The 23,543-nt window shown below is 40.6% G+C and overlaps 1 protein-coding gene across 2 annotated transcripts in view; it reads left to right on the plus strand.

Moving 5' to 3' along the window:
- VPS39 (VPS39 subunit of HOPS complex) overlaps positions 1 to 23,543 on the plus strand; it is a 63,355-nt gene that overhangs the window by 28,681 nt on the left and 11,131 nt on the right. For both annotated transcript variants that reach the window (XM_032297847.1, XM_032297848.1), the window contains 5 exons: positions 2,287 to 2,470; positions 7,835 to 7,955; positions 8,067 to 8,187; positions 12,573 to 12,702; positions 22,883 to 23,025. In XM_032297847.1, the coding sequence (XP_032153738.1) occupies positions 2,287 to 2,470; positions 7,835 to 7,955; positions 8,067 to 8,187; positions 12,573 to 12,702; positions 22,883 to 23,025 (699 nt within the window). The remainder of the gene's footprint in view (positions 1 to 2,286; positions 2,471 to 7,834; positions 7,956 to 8,066; positions 8,188 to 12,572; positions 12,703 to 22,882; positions 23,026 to 23,543) is intronic.

Here is a 23,543-nt window from a genome sequence, read left to right on the forward strand (position 1 = left end):
TCTCGATCTCTTAACCTTGTGATCCAACCACGTCAGGCTCCCAAAGTGCTGGGATTACAGGCGTGAGCCACTGCACCCTGCCCATGCTCAGAATTTTTCACAAATAAGATGTCTTTGTAACTTGTCAGTCCAAGAGTCAACACTAAGTTCTCTATGTAATGATGATCCACAGTGTGTATTTAACTCTTGGGACGCAAAATGAAGGCTGCTTGCCTCTGTCCAATGGATCATCATGGACTGCTATTTTTAAGGCTTCAGTGCTCAGGGATTATAAAATAATTTTAGTGTAAGTTTAAGTATTTTTAAGACTTTGAGTTTCCTCCCCTGCCCTCAAATCTTTTCATATATTTGTTCTAAAAGTGATTTTCAGTATTTTTTTAAATTTCAAAAGCCACATGTGTTTATTACAGAAAATATAGATAGATGAGATAAAGGAAGTACAAATCAACCATAGCCCCCACACTCAGAAATAGTCACTACCAACTTTTTGGTACATGAGCTTCCATCCTATTTGTAAGAATAAAATGTTATAAAATTGCTTTATAACCTGTGTTTTCTCTTAACATAAGTTGTAAATATCCATGACATTGTTTTTTCTCCAATATGCATACTATATGTAGAAAAGATGGTTACATTTCATTAAATAATCTAAATCTCTTAGCTTCACACCCCTCTCATAATTTAGACATGGCAATTCTAGAAGTCTTTCTCTGTAGCTTCGACTGGGTGAGCTCTTCATTATTGTTATCTTTTTTTGTTTCGTTTTGTCTTTTGGAGACAGGGTCTACCTCTGTCACCAAAGCTGGAGTGCAGTGGCAGGATCTTGGCTCACTGCAACCTCCGCCTCCTGGGCTCAAGCAATCCTTCTACCTTAGCCTCCCAAGTAGCTGGGGTCACAGGTGCCTTCTACCATGCCCAGCTAAATTTTGTATATTTTGTAGAGACGGGGTCACAATATATTGCATAGACTGGTTCACAATATATTGCATAGACTGGTTATGAACTCCTGGGCTCAAGCAGCCCTCCCGCCTCAGCCTCCCAAAGTACTGGGATTACAGCCACCATGCCCAGCCCCACTATCATCTTATTAATATATTGGTTCCATCTTTTTATCATTTGAATATCCTAATTTTATCAGCATCAGAGTTGCAGACTCCTGGAGGAGTCACTGCTGTGCAACTGACTAAATAGCAACTAGGCCTAAAGATAGTGACAGAGCTCTGCAAGGAGTAAGGGAACTGAGCAAAAGCTGGAGTTAAGACTCTCAGTTCTCTGACTACCTTGGATACGGACATCACCTGGAGGGTGGGAAGTCTTGCTTTAGGACCAGGCTCTTCAAAAATTACTTATTTACATACACTAAAATTTATTCTTTTTGGTGTACAGTTCTGTGTTTTGACACATACTTAGATTTATGTGACTAATGCCACAATCAAGATTCACAACATTTCCATCATCCCCCAAAATTCCCTCATATTGCCCCTTTGAAGTCAGCCTCTCCTGTTCTCAGACCTCTGGTAACCACTGATCTGTTCTTCATCTCCTATAGTTTTGCTTCTTCCAGAATGTCATGTAAATTGAATCACACAGTATGTAGCCTCTTGAGTCTGGCTTCTTTTTTTTTTTTTTTTTAACTTTCTTTTTATTTATTTTTTATTTCAGATCAAGCCACTTTATATTCTGGCTTCTTTCACTTAGCAGAATGCATTGGAGATTCATCCATGTCATTGTGTGTGTGTTAACAGTTTATTCTTTTTTGTGGCTCAGTAGTAGTCTATGGTATGGATGTTTGTTTATCCATTCATCAGTTGAAGGATAAAGTTGTTTTCAGTTTTTAGCAAATTTGAATAAAGCTTCTATAGACATTTGCATACAAGTGTTTGTGTAAATATACATTTTCATTCCCAGGCAGATGCTTGGGAATGAGATTGCTGGGGCATATGGTAAGTGTATCTTTAAATTTATAAGAAACCAACAAACAAAATGGCTGCAACATTTTGCATTCCCACCAGCAGTGACTGCGAGTTCTAGTTGCTCTGCATTTTTGCCAGCACCTGGCATTGTCAGTTGCCAGGCTAGATGCTTTACTATGCATTAGAGAACATGTGAACTGGTTTTACACTGCAATAACAAAGCTTATTATAATGAACTCTGTAACATTTTCTTATGTCAAACAAGGAATATTATTGGCTTCTCTAGGTTTTGGGTTCTATCTGGATTTTTCCAGCCTGTGTTTGTGCCTCTAGCTGGGAAATGCTAGGTGACTCACTCTGTGTCTTCCTATAGGTGGATGGAAAGGGGTCCATCAAAGAGCTCTTTCCAACAGGAAAACAGCTGGAGCCCTTAGTTGCACCTCTGGCTGATGGAAAAGTGGCTGTGGGCCAAGATGATCTCACCGTGGTACTCAATGAGGAAGGGATCTGCACACAGAAATGTGCCCTGAACTGGACGGACATACCAGTGGCCATGGGTGAGACCAACAGTAGCTGTTTTCCCACTTTGGGCTGGGGTTGTGTGCCATTCCTGCAGAACGGAGTCCTGTTCATAACTTTAGCAGACTCGTTTACATTGTGCCATTCACTTTCAGTTCCCCTTCTTATTAGTAGATGACATTTTAGGGTCATTAAAAATGGGATAGTCAGCTGGGCACTTGGCTCATGTCTGTAATCCCAGCACTTTAGGAGGCTGAGGTCGGCAGATCACCTGAGGTCGAGTGTTTGAGACCAGCCTAACCAACATGGAGAAACTCTGTTTCTACTAAAAATACAAAATTAGCCAGTCATGGTGGTGCATGCCTGTAATTCCAGCTACTCAGGAGGCTGAGGCAGGAGAATCGCTTGAAAAAAGAGTCTAGTTATTGCAGGAAGCTGAATTTTACTTCAGAGGGGGAAAACATATAAACAGAAATGTTTATTTTAGGAAGTGATTATCTCCTGCTATTTTTTACTTCTTAGTTTTTTTCTTCCTCCTTTTTAAGAGTTTTAATTGTGTCCTCTGCCAAATAGATTACATTTGGAAATTAGTGGAGATTCCTTGTGTATTCCTGTAGTATGAGTGACTCCATATTGAAGAGCTTTTGATGTAGTAGTAATTCCATGTTGAAGGGTTTTTTAATTGTTGCTATTTTTTTGTAGCTTAGAGGCACAGACAACATTTGGGTGTCAGTCTCTATTCTACACATTAGGTGCTTGTGTTCCTATGCTTGCCCGAGGTTCCCAGCTTTCCACAGTGGAATTGCCTGGAAGAATATAACCACCCTTGCAGCATTTTATTTTCGGTCAGAAGAGTGAGCATTACTAAAATAGCTGCTGCTGTGAAGTGGGACATACTGACATGCTTTCTGTCTTTAAAGACCCCTATCTCTGGAGACAAGGGTTACAGTCTTGCATAAAGAGACAGAACAAGGCACTGCTTATGGTGTGAAATTGGATGAGTTAAAATTCAGTAGTTCAGAGAAAGGGAAGTTTGTTGTTTAATTAATCAGAAGAAGTTTCATTACATAGATAAAATTGAACTAGGTCAGGCAGGGAGTTTGGAATCTGGCTTGAAGAAAAATTCCCATTCAGTCTAGGCAGAAAGCAGTTTGATAAATGAGTAGAAGTCCATTGAAATACATGGTGATTTGGGAGAGGATGTTACAGAGTCTGACATATCACACGTGGTCTGAATTAGAGCAGTGAAATAGGGCTGCTTGTTAGATGTCCGTGTTCTGGTCTGGGAGGCCAGTGGATTCCTAAATGGTAGAATGTCTTGATAAAAGCATCATATTCTAGGGTGATTATTCTGGTGGTGGTTAGAGATGAGTAGACCAGAAGGAAGAGAAATCAAAAGGTCAGTGTTTTAGAAGGCCCAGGATTATGGATAGTAACAAGTTTGAGGGACTTACAGGGCTTTACACGAGGCTTCCTGATATTCTAGGGGACCTTGTTTTCCCTTCAGAAGAGGAACCTTGGTGGATGAATATAAGAGGCATGTAATAGTCAAGTGTGTTTCTGATTTCCCAATATGAGAGTTCCTGTTTTCCCACCTTTGGTAGTGGCTGGGGCCTTTATCAGTGATTTTCAAAACCATGTTTGTGCCTTACTGCTGAAGTCCATTTTCAGGCACTTGCCCTATGAGGTCTCCTCTGACCTCCAGGCAGGATTAATGACTTCTCCTCGGTGCTTCCATAACCCTTTCAGGCATCTCCGTCATGGCAGCTTGTCACACGTGACTGGTCTGTCTCCACTGTTCCTGTAGGAGTTTTGTGAGGCCTGGATACATGTCTTGATCCACTTTGAGTCCTTACTACATAGTAGAGTGCCTGAAACATCAGAGCATCTTAGGAAATGCTTGCAGAACAATTGCATCATTATCTTTGTCAGTCATTATTTATATGCCTGCTGTACACCAACCAGTCTCCCAGTTTTAGAGACACAACGAGATCTAGACCATCTCTATTGTCAACATAAGATATGACAACCTAAGGGGTTTCTGTTATAGATTACCTTTTTAGTTAAATGAGAACATATTCGAGTTGGCCAGATTTTAAAAGGAGAAAGAAATTTTACATATTTTATACAAGTTTGCATGAAAGAAAATTGTACTAACTTTTCAAAATGAGGCAAGCATAAAAAGAAAAGAAAAAATTCAATATAAAACAATATGCTTTTAATTTTTTTTAAGATGAAAAATATCAGCATTATAGCAGTAGCATTCAAAATGATATAAATGTGATTTAGTTCTTAGGTTACTCACTTCTGAGTTCCCTCTTAGCTTTGAATTTTTATCGTCCTATTCATTGATAGTATAAATTGCAACTATAATAGGAAAAACTTTTTATCAGAAAATGGACAATTAAACCAGCATAGTGGCTCATACCTGTAATCCCAGCACATTGGGAGGCTGAGGCAGGAGGATTGCTTAAACTGAGGAGTTTGAGACCAGCCTGGGCAACATAGTGAGACCCCCATCTCTACAAAAAATAAATTTAAGAAATTAGCTGGGCATTGTGTTGCATGCATATAGTCCCAAGTACCTGGGTGAGTGATGTGGGACGACTACTTGAGTCTGGGAGAGATGGAGGCAGCAGTAAGCCGTGATCATACCACTCACTGCATTCCAGCCTGGCCTATATAAAGATACCCTGTCTCACAAAAAAAAAAAAAAAAAAAAAAGGATTATTAGGAATATAAATTCATAGCAGATTAGCCACATTAGTAAATTATTTTTATGAATATGTTCTTTGAAGTTAAATTTCTGTGTGGTAATTATGCATCTAGTGGTTTGCTTTTTACTAGCGTTTTTACTTTTAAAAACATTTTTATTTTTAAATGTAGTAAAAAATACATAACATACAATTTACCACCTGAACCATTTTTAAGTATAAAGTGGTATTAAGTATGTTAACATTGTTGTACAATAGACCTTCAGAAGCTTTTTATGTTGCAAAATGGAAACTCTATACCCATTTATAACTCCTCAGTTCTCCCTCCAGCCCCTGAAGCCACCATTCTACTTTCTGCTTCTGTGAATTTGACTTCTAGATAACCTCATATAAGGGGAATCACACAGTATTTGTCTTTCTGTGACTGCCTTATTTACTTTAGCATAATGTCCTCAAGGTTCATACCTTCCTTTTTAAGGCTGAATAATATTCCACTGTATTAATACACCACATTTGGTTTATCCATTCATCTGTCTGTGGGTGCTTGGGTTGCTTTCACCTTTTGGCTACTGTGTGTAATGCTGCTTATGAACATGCATGTGCAAATATCTCCTTGAAGTCCTGATTTTCAATTGTTTTGAATGTATACCCAGAAATGGGATTCTTGGACCATGTGGTGATTCTATTTTTAATTTTCTGGGGAACCACCATACTGGTTTCATAGCGGCTGCACCATTTTATAGTCCCACCAACAGTGCACATGGGCTCCAATTTTTCCATATTCTCATCAACACATGTTCTTTTCTTTCTTTCTTTCTTTTTTTAAATAGTAGACATCCTAAAGGTGTATAAGGTGATATCTCACTGTGGTTTTTTACTAATTCTTGATATACTATGGAATATAGTCATAGAAAATATTTCTATTGTCTCTGAGTTAGTGAAATTATGTTTAATGTAGTATACAAACAATTTATTTTACAGCTCATTGTAAGGTAAGGCAGATCCTTATTCAGTCTTGTTCTGAGATTTTGTGTTTTTAAAGATGTGTTTTATGTTGCTTATTTTCTAAATTCCTTCCATTTATGTTAAATCTCCTTCACCATACAACTTCTCAAATGTCGGAAGACTTGATTTGCAATGATTTTATGGTTTTGTCAGCTCTGCTTTTTACATACTGACTTCTTTAGCACTGTGTGGAATTGTTCTGCTTCATCCAGCATTTTAAGCTTTGGATTGTCACATCAATAAGTACAGAAAAATATAGTGGATATATTAAAAGTTATTTCCAAAAGAGAGAGAAAGAATGAAGAAAAGGAGTATAACCCATAATTTGTACTGGATCAGCAAGGGTAAATTTTGGGTCGTGGATAGATGAATGAAAGGCTTTTTTTAGATGTGTGTAATAGAGGAAAACAATTTTAAGACTTGACAGCAAGTATCAAATAGAAAACGCCTACACTGAGAAGTCCATCCATCTACCTTCTACCATTAAGCCGTTGTTTTAGTTCATTTGTGCAGCTATAACAGAATACCACAGACTAGGTAATTTATAAAAACAGAATTTGTTTCCCCACAGTTTTGGAGGCTTGAGAGTCCCAGATCAGGGTGCCAGCATCTGGTGTCTTGTAAGGGCTTCTTGATACTCCTTCACATGGTGGAAGGAGAAGAGTAAGAGAAAGATAAGCTCTTTGTTCTCACATGATAGAAGAGAGAGAACCCACTCCCATAAGCCCTTTTTATAGTACATTAATCCATAGATGAAGGTGGAGCCTCATGACCTAAACACCTCCCATTAGGCCCCACTTTCCAACACTTTTGCACTGGGGATGATTAAGTATCCAACGTATGAGTTTGAGAGGGGATAAAAACGATCAAACCATAGCAGCCATCAGGTAGGGCATCACACCTTTTCTCCGTGAAAATTTCTAGCAGAAACAACATTGGCTCGAAATGTGGAACTCTTCCCTTAGAGTAATTTTAGAGAAAGTAGAATTTACCTTTTTCCCCGCGCCCTTTCTAAGAGAATGAAAGAAGAGGTTCTGTTACCTGTTTCTCCCACTCATGCACCACAGGGGCAGCTGCAACTGGCATTTTCTGGCGTGGCTTTGTGACTGATGAAAAAAGAGCAAGTGAAACTTTTATCCAGTTGTTTGGTCAGTAAGGCAGGAGTGGGATCAGGCGACTGTCAGCAAAGCTGATGCATCTCTTTTGTGCAAGAGATTCTCTTATCGTAACTCGAGCAAAACATTTTTTTTTCTTTTTTTAGAATCAGGATCTCACTCTCACCCATGCTGGAGTGCAGTGGTGCAGTTGTGGCTCATTGCAGCCTCAAACTCCTGGGCTCAAAGGATCTTCCCACCTCAGCCTCTGAGCAGCTGGGACTACAGGTGTGTGCCACCACACCTAATTTTTTAAAAAATGTTTTTGTTGAGGCAATGTCTCACAAAGTTGCCTAGGCTGGTCTCAAACTTCAGGTTTACACAATCTTCCCACCTCAACCTCCCAGGTTGCTGGGATTACAGACCAATTTTTTTCCTTTCTGAATCAATGTGTAAGATCCCGGCTTGATATTTGACTAGTGGACTTTTTGTTGATCCATTTAAATACATCTTAGAATAAGCAGCTGAAACACTCCATAAACCCAAAGCCTTAGACCAGAACAACTGCCTTATATGTTCTCCTTCACAGAGCACCAGCCTCCCTACATCATCGCAGTGTTGCCTCGATATGTGGAGATCCGAACATTTGAACCAAGGCTTCTGGTCCAAAGCATTGAATTGCAAAGGCCTCGTTTCATTACCTCAGGAGGGTAAGGTATTTCTTTCTTTACCATGGCTGCATATTTTCCCAAAGTTGTAAAGTCAGCTGTGTCATCACAAAGCCTATGATCTTTTGCTAATAATTTTACTCTTACCTCCAGATCAAACATTATCTATGTGGCCAGCAATCATTTTGTTTGGAGACTCATCCCTGTCCCCATGGCAACCCAAATCCAACAGCTTCTCCAGGACAAGCAATTTGAATTGGCTCTGCAGCTCGCAGTAAGTCTTGTTCCTGACTAGTCTGCCTTCCTTATTGTTATTGAAAGTAGGTGATTTGGGTTTCAGTGTTCATATTTATTTTGGATTAGTAGAATAAGGACATAGCTGAAAGTCAGGGGCCTTGGATACTGGGTCTGACCCCACCATAAAATATCTATGTAACTCTACGTGATTTTACTTTTTCATTTTATCTGTCAAATGTAGAATGAATGTTAATTATAGTAATAGTACTGTGTAGAATTAATGTGAGAGGCCAGGAGTGGTGGCTTATGCTTGTAATCCCAGCACTTTGAGAGGCCAACACAGGCGGATCACCTGAGGTCAGGAGTTCAAAACCAGCTTGGCCAACATGGCAAAACACTGTCTCTACTAAAACTACAAAAATTAGCTGGGTGTAGTGGCAGGCACCTGTAATCCCAGCTACTTGGGAAGCTGAGATAGGAGAATTGCTCGAACCTGGAAGGTGGAGGTTGCTTTGAGCCAAGATCACGCCACTGTACTCCAGCCTGGGTGACATAGTGAGACTCCATTTCAAAAAAAAAAAAAAAAGAATAGGAGAATAAAATAATTTAATATATATTGTATGGTCTTGAAAGATTAAACATAATGCATACGTTAAAGTAAAGTAACCATCATAAATGTGCTGTTACAGTCAAGTTGAATGCAACAACTAGAGGATCCCTCAAAATTCCTTTCAACAGTAGACCCCTATGTTTGGATAAGTAGGCTTTCTTTTGATATTCTGAAACTACTTCCAGTTATTGTATTCAGCCAGGCTGCGGTCTTATATTTATGATGCTTACTCTAATATATGCAAGTGATCTTGTTCACAGCAAAACAGTGACCACCTCTTGTTCCAAAGATGCTCTCATTTTGAAGATTGATGTCAGAGTCTGTGTCTTGTTCTTTTAAACATCCTCAGTGATGATTATTGTCATCTGTAGGGGATGGATTTGCTTTTAGGAAACCACCAAAAGTCATTCTGAGCCTAACCTAGTTGTTAAGCCAGATATTGCTACTTTATGTCTTTTTATGTTTTTTGAGTTTTTTTTTTGTTTGTTTTTTTGTATTTTTTTTGAGACAGGGTCTCTGCCACCCAGGCTGGAGTGCAGTGATGCAGTCTTTGCTCACTGCAGCCTCAACCTCCTGGTCTCAAGTGATCAGCATCTCAGCCTCCTGTGTTGTTGGGACCACAAGCATATACCACCACACCCAGCTGATTTTTTAATTTTTTGTAGAAATTGGGTCTCACGTCATTTCCCAAGCCAGTCTTGAACTCCTGAGCTCAAGTGATCCTCCCATCTCAGCCTCCCAAAGTGCTGGGATTATAGATGGGAGCCACTATGCCCAGCCTCAGATAGTGATACTTTAAAGTAGAGATTTTTATGAAGATAATCGTAATGAAACTGAATTTCTAGAGTGTCTTGTAAACTATTTCTGAAAGGAAAGCAGTTTTTTAGAATGCAGATACTTCTAGTTACCTATGGTGGCTGCTCATGAAGAACATTTACTTTGGATATATATGTTCTGGACTTAAAAATCCAATCTTAATAGACATAGTTAATATTTCATAAAGATGATTGCTTTCTTGGAGCACTGAATTTCAGCATCTTACTGTTTTTTTTTTTGTAGTCATGCATTGTCCTGTATTATTTTATTTTCATTTAAAAAAATAATACAATGGGCCGGGCGCGGTGGCTCAAGCCTGTAATCCCAGCACTTTGGGAGGCCGAGGCGGGTGGATCATGAGGTCAAGAGATCAAGACCATCCTGGTCAACATGGTGAAACCCCGTCTCTACTAAAACTACAAAAAATTAGCTGGGCATGGTGGCGCGTGCCTGTAGTCCCAGCTACTCAGGAGGCTGAGGCAAGAGAATTGCCTGAACCCAGGAGGCGGAGGTTGCGGTGAGCCGAGATCGCGCCATTGCACTCCAGCCTGGGTAACAAGAGCGAAAGTCCGTCTCAAAAAAAAAAAAAAAAAAAAAATACAATGAATACCCATGTACTTACCATCCTACCCAAGAGCCGTATCTTTTATACCTTGTTATAGTCCTTCCAATCCCATCCCTCTGCCTCTCCTCCAGATGTAATCATTATCCTAAATTTTGTATTTATCATGACCTTACTCTTACATATATATTTAAAATATATATTTAATATATAAATATGTTTAATATATATTGTTTAATATATATTTGAAATATGTAATAAAGTCCTAGGATCAAGGGGAAAAAAGAAAAATATAGATATTTAATGATTAAACATATATGTTTAATTTTTTACATGTATTTAATATATAGAAGTAATGTATTTAGTTTTTGAACTTTATAAAAAGGTTATGCGGTATGAAACTCCTTAGTCTATTTCTCTTAGCAGGAAGGTCTCTCTTTTCAGTGATCTTCCTAGTGCTTTAATCTCAGGTAAAGAAAATGGAAGTGGGCTCCCATTTTTTCTTCGCTTTTCTAGGATCATACTTATTTTGTGCTCTGCCGTTTTTATGACCCAGAAAGGTTGATTGACATCATCTTAGTCCGGGAGGAAGCTATCTCTTTTTTTTTTTTTTTTTTGCGACGGAGTCTCACTCTGTCACCCAGGCTGGAGTGCAGTGGCATGATCTTGGCTCACTGCAACCTCCGCCTCCCAGGTTCAAGTGATCTTCCTGCCTCAGCCTCCTGAGTAGCTGGGACTACAGGTGCATGCCATCACACTCAGCTAATTTTTTATTTTTAGTAGAGACGGGGTTAACCATGTTGGCCAGGCTGGTCTTGAACTCCTCACCTCAGGTCATCCGCCTGCCTCAGCCTTCCAAAGTGCTGGGATTACAGGTGTGAACCACCACACCCGGCCGTAACCTTTTATTTAAATAGAAAAGCAAACATACATGGAACTTTCAGAGGGAAATTACATACTAAACTTTAGCATTAATAAGTCCTGGAGTCAAGTGTCAGAGAGGGACAGTTCACTGTGGGCTGCAAAAGGCAGCCTAAGGTTGGACACTTGAGTTGACCCTTTAAGAATAGGCTAGATTAGGATCAAGAGCAGGAAATGGAGCATTACAGATGGAGAGGAAGTGAAGGAAGCGAAAAATGTGGCCGATGTCTATCACATTTGGAGCCTGTCCTCATTGGAGAAGGTGTGGCCTAAGTGTTTGGGACTCAGCTAGTTGAGGAGGCTGGCACCAGGTTTTGGAAGCCTTTGAAGCACCAAGCAGGAGAGCTGAGACCAGGGACAGCCACATGTTGATGGCTTGGACTAGGCTGGTGGCAATAGGAAAAGAAAAGAAGGAGGGAAATTGAGAGACATTTTGAAAGAAAATCTAGATTTTGTAAAGATTGGGTAAAGAGGTATAAGGGGAAAATAGGTTATGAGGAAGAGACAAAGCTGATAACAGCTCCATTTATTTAGCTTTTACTGAGAATAGACCTTTCCCAACTGTGCCAGCTATGCCAGATGTCTTTCATTCCTTGAGTACACTGTGCTCCCTCTGCCATCTTAGGGCTTTGCACATGTGCTGTCTCCCTTGCCGGGGACTACATGCTCCTCTTCCCCTCCCTGTCACCTGCCCAGCCGCGCTTAGCTAACTCCAACTCATCTTTTTTTTTTGAAACGGAGTTTCGGTCTTTATCACCCATGCTGGAATTGAGTGGCGTGATCTCGGCTCACTGCAACCTCCGCCTCCCAGGTTCCAGCAGTTCTCCTTCCTTGGCCTCTAAAGTAGCTGGGATTACATACAGGCTTGTGCCACCATGCCTCGCTAGTTTTTGTATTTTTAGTAGAGACAGGGTTTCACAATGTTGGCCAGGCTGGTCTCGATCTCCTGACCTCATGTGATCCACTCGCATCGGTCTTCCAAAGTGCTGGGACTACAGGCGTGAGCCACCATGCCCGATCCAGCTCATCCTTTATGTCTCAGTTTGGGTCCCTCTTGGAATCCATCCTGTACTCCCCAACTCAGACTGGAATGGGGACCCTTCCCACATGATTTTTTATTTTTAAACTCTAGACTATTTAGATTTGGCCAGTTTTTCTATTATTGTCCTTTTTTCTGTTCCAGAATCAAATCCAGAAATCAGGTTGCATTTCGTTGTCATGTGTTCTTAGTGTCCTCTGGTCTGTGACATTTTATCTTTTCTTGTTTTTAATGACCACGACAATTTTTAGGGAACCGGTTAGGCATCTCGTAGAAACCCTATTGTGTTTTAATTGTTTAGTTACTTAGCAGTCTTACAGGTAGACTGTAAAGGCAGTCTGCAAGGTGGATACCATGTGGCTGTCCTGTACACTTTGGTGTCTGTAGCTCCTAGCTACTTCTCTAACATCAAGAACATACTGAACAAATATTTGTTGAATTTGGGACCTCTTACCTATTCTACTGTGTTAATAGGAAATGAAAGATGATTCCGACAGTGAAAAGCAGCAACAAATTCATCACATCAAGAACTTGTATGCCTTCAATCTCTTCTGCCAGAAGCGTTTTGATGAGTCCATGCAGGTCTTTGCTAAACTTGGCACAGGTAACAAGCGGTGAGGCCTTAGTGTAAGGAACTAATGGAAGAGGGGAGCCTGAAAAGTGTGGGGAGAAATGATCCCAGACTTCTGAGAATGGAGAAAGTTTGGGCTCAGCTAAATTGACCCTCATACCTAGCAAGATCCTGTGGGGTGGCCACCGTGGTTACGTGTCTGTACTCCCAATCCTATGAATTTGGTCTTCTCAATAAATGTGGACTCCCAGTTTTCCAGTATGATATGCCCTTGCCATTAGAGGAAGGTAACAGAAAGTCATTCAGTTCAACAAATGGGTATTTGATCAGCTAGTGTTTATTGAACACTGTTCTAGACCAAAGTCTTTGGATTAAACTGCTGATTATTTTCAAGAGCCATACAGGGCAGTGCCATGAAGCCCTTCCTTTTCTTAGTGTCCTGAAACCTCTAGACAGGAGTGTAGTGGCAAGGAGCAGGTACCCTGGAGTCTGCCTGAGGTCTGGCAGAGTTACTCTCTGTGTTTCTGCTTTCTCCTCTGCAAAAAAGAATGATCATTTACTGCTTACCTTAGAGTTTTGCTGTAAGGATTCTAGGAAGTGCTGCAAATAGCGTGTGGCACTTAACAAGTGTTCTGTATTTGATGTTGTTAGTATTGAATTTCATTTCTGTATATTCCATTTTTGCTAATCTATACGTACTTGGTTTGACTCTATTATCATACTAGTATCTCCTCTTCATTGCTTTGCCTTTTTTCCACCATTCCTCAACCTTGGCCAGTAATGAACTGTGGTAACTCCCTGTATCAGTTAAGATTCTTGGTTGTGAGCAATGGATACCAACTCTGGATTGTTTATGTAGAATCTGGATCAATTAAGCAGGGTTTATTGGAATATTAGGGTAATGACAGTTAGAAGAACCCACAAAATTGATGGGAGGTTAGGCTGGGGAACAGATGGAAATGAAGGGAGCTCTGGAGGCCCTCCTAGCTGGAAAGAGGAAGCCAGACAGTGATCAGTTTATAGCCAGGACAGGCTGGGCCATCCTGCATTGGCATAGCCACCTCCTTAGCCATTGCCCCTGCCACTTCCCCTGTTATTGTATCCTTGATAAAAATTGCCCCCTACAAGTGTATTAGCTATCTAATGCTATCTAACAAATCTCCCCAAAACTGTATGGTGTAAAGTCACAATAATCACCTGTCTCTGTTAGTACTTGTTGGTCAGGAATTTGGGAAAGGGTCAGCTGCACTGTCCTTGCTTCAGGTCTCTCAGGCAGTTGCAGTTTTATGTCAGCTGGGCTACTGTCATTTGAAGTCTGGACCGGGCTAGAAGATCCACTTCCAATCTGGCTTACTCACTCATATGGCTGACAAGGTGGTGCTGGCTGGAGCTGGGGGTCTCAGTTCTTGTCCAAGTGGGTCTCCAGAGCTGCTTGAGTGTCTTCATGCATAACGGCTGGCTCTTTCTAGAAAGAGTGTCCAAGAGACCTAGGCAGAAGCCTCAGTGCTTTTTGTGTCTCACTTCTGCTATATTCTGTTGGTTTACAAGGGTCCTGCCAGGTTCAAGGCAAGGAAGTTCAGACTTCGCCTCCTTTTTTTTTTTTTTTTTTTTTTTTTCTGGACCCTTGCTCTGTCACCCAGGCTGGAGTGCAGTGATACAATCTTGGCTCACTGCAACCTCTTGGGTTCACGAGATTCTCCTGCCTCAGCCTCTCAAGTAGCTGGGATTACAGGTGCGTACCACCACACCTGGCTTTTTTTTTTTTTTTTTTTTTTTACTTTAGGTGGATACTGTATCTGACATTTCTCCCCATGTTATCCCTCCCACCCTTCCCTCCCTCCCCACCCCCACTCTCCCCTACCTCCCCCAACTGTCCCCAGTATGTGATGCACCTCTCCTTGAGTCCATATGTTCTTGTTGTTCAACACCCACCTATGAGTGAGAACATACGGTGTTTGGTCCTCTGTTCTTATGTCAGTTTACTGAGAATGATGGCTTCCAGATTCATCCAAGTCCCTGCAAAGGACATGAACTCATCATTTTTTATGGCTGCGTAGTATTCCATGATGTATATGTACCACATTTTCTTCGTCCAGTCTATTGTTAATGGGCATTTGGGTTGGTTCCAGGTCTTTGCTATTGTACACAGGGCTGCAATGAACATGCATGTGCATGTGTCTTTATAGTAGAATGATTTATAGTTCTTTGGGTATATACCCAGTAATGGGATTGCTGGGTCAAATGGAATTTCTATTTCTAGATCCTTGAGAAATCGCCACACTGTCTTCCACATTGGTTGAACTAATTTATACTCCCAACAACTGTGTAAGAGTGTTCCTATTTCTCCACATCCTCTCCAGCATCTGTTGTCTCCAGATTTTTTAATGATTGCCATTCTAACTGGCATCAGATGATATCTCAGTGTGGTTTTGATTTGCATTTCTCTAATGACCAGTGATGATGAGCATTTTTTCACGTTTGTCGGCCTCATATATGTCTTCTTTTGAAAAGTATCTGTTCATATCCTTTGCCTACTTTTGAATGGGGTTGTTTTTTCTTGTTCTGTTTTAGTTCTTTGTATATTCTGGATATTAGCCCTTTGTCTGATGGGTAGATTGCAAAAATTTTTTCCCATTCTGTTGGTTGCCGATTCGGTCTAATCCTGGTTTCTTTTGCTGTACAGAAGCTCTGGAGTTTAATTAGATTCCATTTGTCTATCTTGGCTTTTATTGCCATTACTTTTGGTGTTTTAGTCATGAAGTCCTTGCCTATGCCTATGTCCTGGATAGTTTTCTGTACATTTTCTTCTAGTGTTTTTATGGTGTTAGGTTTTATGTTTAAATCTGTGATCCATCTGGAGTTAATTTTAGTGTAAGGTGACAGGCAGGTGTCCAGTTTCTGCTTTCTGCACATGGCTAGCCAGTTTTCCCAACACCATTTATTAAACGTGGAGTCATTTCCCCATTGCTTGTTTTTGCTGGGTTTGTCAAAGATCAGATGGTTGTAGATGTGTGGTGTTTCTTCTGGGGTCTCTGTTCTGTTCCATTGGTCTATGTCTCTGTTTTGGTACCAGTATCATGGTGTTTTGATTACTGTAGCCTCACAGTATACTTTGAATTCCGGCAGTGTGATGCCTCCTGCTTTGTTCCTTTTGCTTAGGATTGTCTTGGCTATGTGGGGTCTTTTGTGATTCCATATGAAGTTTAAAATGGTTTCTTCCAGTTCTGTGAAGAAGGTCATTGGTAGCTTGATGGTGATAGCATTGAATCTATAGATTACTTTGGGCACTGTGGCCATTTTCACGATATTGATTCTTCCTAACCATGAGCATGGAATGTTTCTCCATCTGTTTGTGTCCTCTCTTGTTTCATTGAGCAGTGGTTTGTAGTTCTTCTTGAAAAGGTCCTTTACATCCTTTGTTAGTTGTATTCCTAGGTGTTTTATTCTCTTTGTAGCAATTATGAATGGCAGTTCCCTCTTGATTTGGTTTTCTGTTTGTCTGTTATTGGTATATAGGAATGCTTGTGATTTCTGCACATTGATTTTGTATCCTGAGACTTTGCTGAAGTTGCTTATCAATTTGAGAAGATTTTGGGCTGAGACAATGGGGTCTTCTAGATATACAATCATGTCATCTGCAAATAGACAGTTTGACTTCTTCCTTTCTTAATTGAATACCTTTATTTCTTTTCCTTGCCTGATTGCTGTGGCTAGAACTTCCAATACTATGTTGAATAAGAGTGGTGAGAGAGGGCATCCTTGTCTAGTGCCTGATTCCAAAGGGAATGCTTCCAGTTTTTGCCCGTTCAGTATGATATTGGCTGTAGATTTGTCATATATAGCTTTTATCATTTTATGATACATTCTGTCAATACCTAGTTTATTGAGAGTTTTTAGCATAAAAGGCTGTTGAATTTTGTCAAAGGCCTTCTCTGCATCTATTGAGATAATCATGTGGTTTTTGTCTTTAGTTCCGTTTATGTGATGGAGTACATTTATGGATTTGCATATGTTGAACCAGCCTTGCATCCCCAGGATGAAGCATACTTGGTCCTGATGGATAAGATTCTTGATGTGCTGTTGCAATCTGTTTGCCAGTATTTTATTGAAGATTTTTGCGTCGATGTTCATCATGGATAGTGGCCTGAAGTTTTCTTTTTTAGTTGAGTCTGTGCCTGGTTTTGGTATCAGAATGATGTTGGTTCCATAAAATGAGTTAGGGAGGATTCCGTCCTTTTGTATTGTTTGATACGGTTTCAGAAGGAATGGAACCAGCTCCTCTTTGTATGTCTGGTAGAATTCGTCTGTGAACCCGTCTGAATCTGGACTTTTTTTGGTTGGTAGGCTATTGATCGCTGCCTCTACTTCAGCCCTTATTATTGGTCTATTCAGGGTTTCAACTTCCTCTTGGTTTAGTCTTGGTAGAGTACAAGTGTCTAGGAATTTATCCATTTCTTCTTGGTTTACTGGTTTATGTGAGTAGAGCTGTTTGTAGTAATCTCTAATGGTAGTTTGTATTTCTGTGGGATCAGTGGTGATATCCCCTTTATCATTTTTTATTGTATCTATTTGATTCTTCTCCCTTTTCTTTTTTATTAATCTGGCTAGCAGTCTGTCTGTTTTATTGATCTTTTCAAAAAACCAGCTCCTGGACTTACTGATTTTTTGAAGGGCTTTTTGTGTCTCTGTCTCTTTCAGTTCTGCTCTGATCTTAGTTATTTCTTGTCTTCTGCTAGCTTTTCAGTTTTTTTTTTTTTTATCTTTCTCCTCTAGCTCTTTCAATTTTGAAGATAGGGTGTCGATCTTAGATCTTTCCTCTCTTCTCTGGTGGGCATTTATTGCTATAAATTTCCCTATCGACACTGTTTTAAAGGTGTCCCAGAGATTCTGGTAAATTGTGTCTTCGTTCTGGTTGGTTTTGAAGAACATCTTTATTTCTGCCTTCATTTCATTGTTTATCTGGTTGACACTCAGAAGCAAGTTGTTCCGTTTCCAAATGGTTGTGCAGGTTTGAGTGTGTTTCTTGATCCTGAGTTCTAGTCTGAGTGCGCTGTGGTCTGATAGACTGTTATGATTTGTGTTCTTTTGCATTTGCTGAGGAGTGATTTGCTTCCAATGATGTGGTCAATTTTAGAGTAAGTGCAATGTGGTGCTGAGAAAAATGTGAATTCTGTGGATTTGGGGTGGAGCGTTCTGCATGTGTCTGTTAGGTCCACTTGGTCCAGCTCTACATTCAAGTCCTGGATATCCTTGTAAATTTTCTGTCTCATTGATCTTGATCTGTCTAATATTGACAGTGGAGTGTTGAAGTCTCCCACTGTTATTGTGTGGGAGTCTAAATCTCATTTTAGGTCCTTAAGAACTTGTTTTATGTATCTGGGTGCTCCTGTGTTGGGGGCGTGTATATTTAGGATAGTTAGCTCTTCCTGGTGGATTGACCCTTTTACCATTATGTAGTGTCCTTTGTCTCTTTTCATTTTTGTTGGTTTGAAGTCCATTTTATCAGAGACTAACTAGGATTGCTACGCCTGCTTTTTTTTTTTTTTTGCTCTCCATTTGCTTGGTAAATCTTCTTCCATCCCTTTATTTTGAGTCTGTGTGTGTCTTTGTATGTGAGATAGGTTTCCTGAATACAGCACACTGATGAGTTCTGACTTTTTATTCAGTTTGCCAGTCTGTGTCTTTTGATTGGGGCGTTTTGGCCATTTACATTCAATGTTAATATTGTTGTATGTGAATTTGATCCTGCCATTTTGTTACTGGTTGGTTTTCTTTCCCATTAGTTGACTCATTTTCTTCATTGCATTTTTAGTCTTTGCCACCTGGTTTGCTTTTGCAGTGACTGGTAGTTGTTCATTTCCGTGCTTAGTGTTTCTTTCAGGAGCTCTTGTAGGGCAGGTCTGGTGGTGACAGAATCTCTCAATAATTGCTTGTCTGTAAAGGATTTTATTTCTCCTTCACTTACAAAGCTTAGTTTGGCTGGATATGAGATTCTGGGTTGAAAGTTCTTTTCTTTAAGGATGTTGAATATTGGCCCCCACTCTCTTCTGGCTTGTAGGGTTTCTGCTGAGAGATCTGCTGTAAGTCTCATTGTCTTCCCTCTGTGGGTGACCTGACCTTTCTCTCTGGCTGCCGTTAGCATTTTTTCCTTCATTTCAACCCTGGTGAATCTGGCCATTATGTGCCTTGGGTTGCTCTGCTTGAGGAATATTTTTGTGGAGTTCTCTGTATTTCTTGAATTTGAAATTTGGACTGCCTTGTTAGGCTTGGGAAGTTCTCCTGGATAATATCCTGGAGCGTGTTTTCCAGCTTGGATTCATTCTTTCCATAATATTCAGGTACACTGATCAAGCGTAGATTGTGTCTTTTCACATAATTCCATATTTCTTGGAAGCTCTGTTCATGTTTTTTCATTCTTTTTTCCCTTATCTTACCTTCTCTTTTTATTTCATTGAGTTGATCTTCAATCTCTGATATCCTTTCTTCTGCTTGATTGATTTGGCTATTAAAACTTGTGTTTGCTTCACGTAGTTCTCATGCTATGTTTTTCAACTCCATCAAGTCGTTTATGTTCTTCTCTAAGCTGGTTATTCTAGTTACCATTTCGTCTAACCTTTTTTCAAGGTTTTGGTTTCTCTGCTTTGAGTTAGAATGTGTTCCTTTAGATCTGAAAAGTTTACTATCCACCTTCTGAAGCCTGTTTCTGTCAATTCGCCCCCTCCCCCCACCCAGAGGGAGAGGGAGCTATAAGCCAGATAGAGGAGTAATCTTGTATTGTTCAGGAGTTGTGATCCCTTGAAGGAGAAGAGGTGTTCTGGTCTTTGATGGTTTCATCTTTTTTGCTCTGGTTTTTTCCCATCTTTGTGGATCTATCTGGCTTATAGCTCCCTCTCCCTCTGGGTGGGGGGAGGGGGCGATAACTCAGTCTGCTGGCTCTTATTCAACTCCACGCTTATAATTCCTGGCGCTTGACTGGCAAATATTCCCTGTTCTGTGTATTGCTGAGACTTTGGGGGAAGCACTGTATCTGGACCAGAGTGTCATGGGGGGGCCTCCAACTTGCCGGTCAGATGCACTTTCTGGGTGAAGCAGCACCTCTCCCCGCCTCGGTCTGCCCTGAGTAGGCTTTGCTCACCATGGGCCAGACCCGTTGAAATGCGCCTGGTACCTCGGTGGGAGCTAGGAGATCTCTGGAGTTCTATGTCTCTCTCGCTGGGTGTTGTATGCTGGAGTTGTGTCTGATCGGCTATCTTGGATCTTCTCTTCAGACTTCGCCTCTTGATGGAGGTGTGTCATGTTACCTAAGAGAAGCACATAGGATGGGATATATGCTATATGTTGGTGTGTACCACATTGCTTGTCATCTTTGCATGATTTCCTCCAGATCAGGGGAATCTGATTAGCCAGGATTAGGTCATAGTCTGACCCCCAGACTCTACCAGGGGTGGAGAAAGAGGTTTGGTTCTCCTCTGCTTCTGAATGCAAATGTAGGTCCCTAGAGCTATCCTCCCGCCAAGACTCTACATAGCCTGGAAGAGAAAACTTGCCCTTCCTTATATGAAGCACCTAGAGTAGGCAGATTCATGGAGACCACAAGTAAAGTAGAGGTTCCAGGGGCTGGAATGGAGGGAGAATAAGTAATTGTTTAATATTGGATACGGAGTTTCAGTTTGAGATGATAGAAAAGTTCTGGAGATGGATGGTATTGATGGTTGCACAATAGTGCGAATGTATTTAATGCCACTGAATCATATGCTTACAAATGGTTAAAAGGATAAGTATTGTGACATGTATATTTTACCATACATAGACACACAGATTGTTGAATGAGTTGAAGGAGCAGAAGACAGGGGTCCACTACTGGACATTGATTTTCTTGGCATATCCCTGCGATCCAGAGGTCAGCAAGTTGCTGCTGCTTACGCTGCCTATGCCCTGCAGCAACCTCAGTTCCCACAGAGCTGATGACTGGGTGTAGGCTGCTGTATCTGGGCAGGTGCCTCTACAGAACGGCAGAGCTGATAACCAGACACTGGAGATGCTGAGTCTGGCTACATACACTCATGAGTTGAAAGAGGGAGGCTTCCATCTCACTATCAGTTTCCAAATCTCATATCCTCTTTCTGGGTGGAACCAGATTTTCACTTAGAAACCTGACTGCTAGGGAGTTTGAGAAAAGTAGTTTTCAGTTTTATAGCCCCTGTGGGCAGAAAAGAAAATAGAAAGGAGTAGAAATGGATGCTAAGCGACAATTGACCATAAACAATAGTGTTCCGCAGTATTGATGTACTATAAATTATATAATCAGTTAACCAATCCCCAGTGGCAATGAGAATATGTTGGCTACTTAGAGCTTTTTGTTGTTACAATCTGGGAGTGGGCAGGTATGGTGGCTCATGCCTATAATCCCAGTATTTCGGGGAGACCAAAGAGAAAGGATTGCTTGAGTCCAGGAGTTTGAGACAAGCCTAGGGCAACATAGCGAAACCTCGTCTTTACAAAAAATTTAAAAATAATTAGCTGGCAGGGTGGTGCATGCCTGTAGTCCCAGCTACTTGGGAGGCTGAGGCAGGAGGATTGCTTGAGCCAGGAGATCAAGACTACAAGAACCCAAAATCATGCCACTGCACTCCATATCCAGTCTGGGAGACAGAGCAAAACAAAATCTAAAAAAAAAAAAAAAAAAAAAAAAAAAAAAAATCTGTGCGCATCAGTGAGAATACAATAAATTCTAAGATAGAAGGAAAATGTCACCTCTGACATTTTTAATGTGTACCATTTTGATTCTTAATGTAGCAGAACATTTTCCCACTTTTTTGTATTCTCTTTTCAGTTGGTCTTGTCTTTTGGTCATTTATCAAATGAACTCTTACATTTTATTATCAATTTGTGTGCATTTGTTTTATCTAATCAACATATTACCCTGTTTTTTTTTTTTTTTTTTTTTTTTTGGGGAAAAGTTTTTTTCGTTTTTGCCACCCAGGCTGGAGTGCAATGGTGCGATCTCGGCTCACCGCAACCTCCGCCTCCTGGGTTCAGGCAATTCTCCTGCCTCAGCCTCCTGAATAGCTGGGATTACAGGCACGCACCACCATGCCCAGCTAATTTTTTGTATTTTTAGTAGAGACGGGGTTTCACCATGTTGACCAGGATGGTCTCGATCTCTTGACCTCGTGATCCACCCGCCTCGGCCTCCCAAAGTGCTGGGATTACAAGCGTGAGTCACCGCGCCCGGCGTATTACCCTGTTTTTAAAAATTATTTTGAGACAGGATCTCACTCTTGCCCAGCTGGAGTACAGTGGCACGATCACAGCTCACTGCCTCCTTGACCTCCTGAGCTCAAGCAATCTTCCCCCCTCAGCCTCCCAAGTGGCTGGATACAGGCACGTGCCACCACGCTCAGCTAATTTAAAATATTTTTTGTAGACATGGGTCTCACTATGCCGTCCAGTCTTGAAATCAGCAAATTAGCCTCTTGCCATATATACTACAAATATATTCTCTAGCCTGTTGTCTGGGTTTTTTTTTTTTTTTTTTTAGTGATTTTTTAAATATAAATTTTGTATTAAGTTTCTTGATATCTTTTACTTAAATGTCAGCATTTTTCCTTAGAAATGTTTTATTCTCGGCTGGGCATGGTGGCTCACACTTGTAATCCTAGCACTTTGGGAGGCAGAGGCAGTCAGATCACGAGGTCAGGAGATTGAGACCATCCTCGCTAACATAGTGAAACCCCATCTCTACTAAAAATACAAAAAATTAGCCAGGCATGATGGTGGTCACCTGTAATCCCAGCTACTTGGGAGACTGAGGCAGGAGAATTGCCTGAACCCAGGAGGCGGAGGTTGCAGTGAGCTGAGATCATGCCACTGCACTCCAGCTTGGGCAACAGACAAAGACTCTGTCTCAAAACAACAACAAAAATGTTTTCATTCTCTACTTTTAGAGACTTGATAAATATTCAATTCTAATTCTGTGTGTCTGTGTATTTGGATATAGAGTCATGCCATTTTTGTGCTGTTTTAGTGAATTTTAACGTATAAAAAGTGCTCAAATCATAAGTCTACAGTTCTTTGAATGTTTATGAACTGAGTCTTTTTTTTTTTTTTTAATCAGTCTGGAACTTATTTTGCTATAGTAATAGTCTCGTTTTATTTTATCCGTAAATTATTGGGCTCCTTTCCAGGGGAATCATGTTTACCTTCCATATAGATCCCACCCATGTGATGGGCCTGTACCCTGACCTGCTGCCCACAGACTACAGGAAGCAGCTGCAGTATCCCAACCCATTGCCTGTGCTCTCGGGGGCTGAACTGGAGAAGGCGCACTTAGCTCTAATTGACTACCTGACACAGGTAGGTATAATACAGAATGTGTGAAAGAGTTTGCCTGGGAGTGTCACTACTTGTTTCTCAATGGCAAGGAATTGAGGGCCTTCTCTAATGCCAAGACATTCCATAAATGAATGCTCTAGGAAGTCTGCCTGGGGTAAGGTTTCTTTCTGCCACTTCTTCTAACTTAACAGTACCGTTGAGGTGGGGTTTTTCTGCCAAATCTTGATAATAAACACACCCAATTCGTAGTAAATTCACACTAAGCTGTTATAGGAACTAAAAAAGGTAAATTTTAATTGATAGAGGAGTACACGTTTTTTTAAAACAAACTTTCTGTAACATACATGGTTTTAGGGGAAATGCCTCCTATATATGGAACCACTTGGAAAACACAAAATGGCTTCTCGGCCTTTTGGCTAAGATCAAGTGTGAAAAACACACAAAAAAGGACAAAGCAGAAATACAAATTTCCTGTAACTCTACCACCAGAACATAAGAAACTAAACATTTTAGTGTTGTCCTTCTAGACTTTTATATCT

Source organism: Sapajus apella, unplaced genomic scaffold (genome assembly GCF_009761245.1).
Source record: "Sapajus apella isolate SASKATOON/1434 unplaced genomic scaffold, GSC_monkey_1.0 scaffold37, whole genome shotgun sequence".
NCBI classification, from domain to species: Eukaryota; Metazoa; Chordata; class Mammalia; order Primates; family Cebidae; genus Sapajus; species Sapajus apella.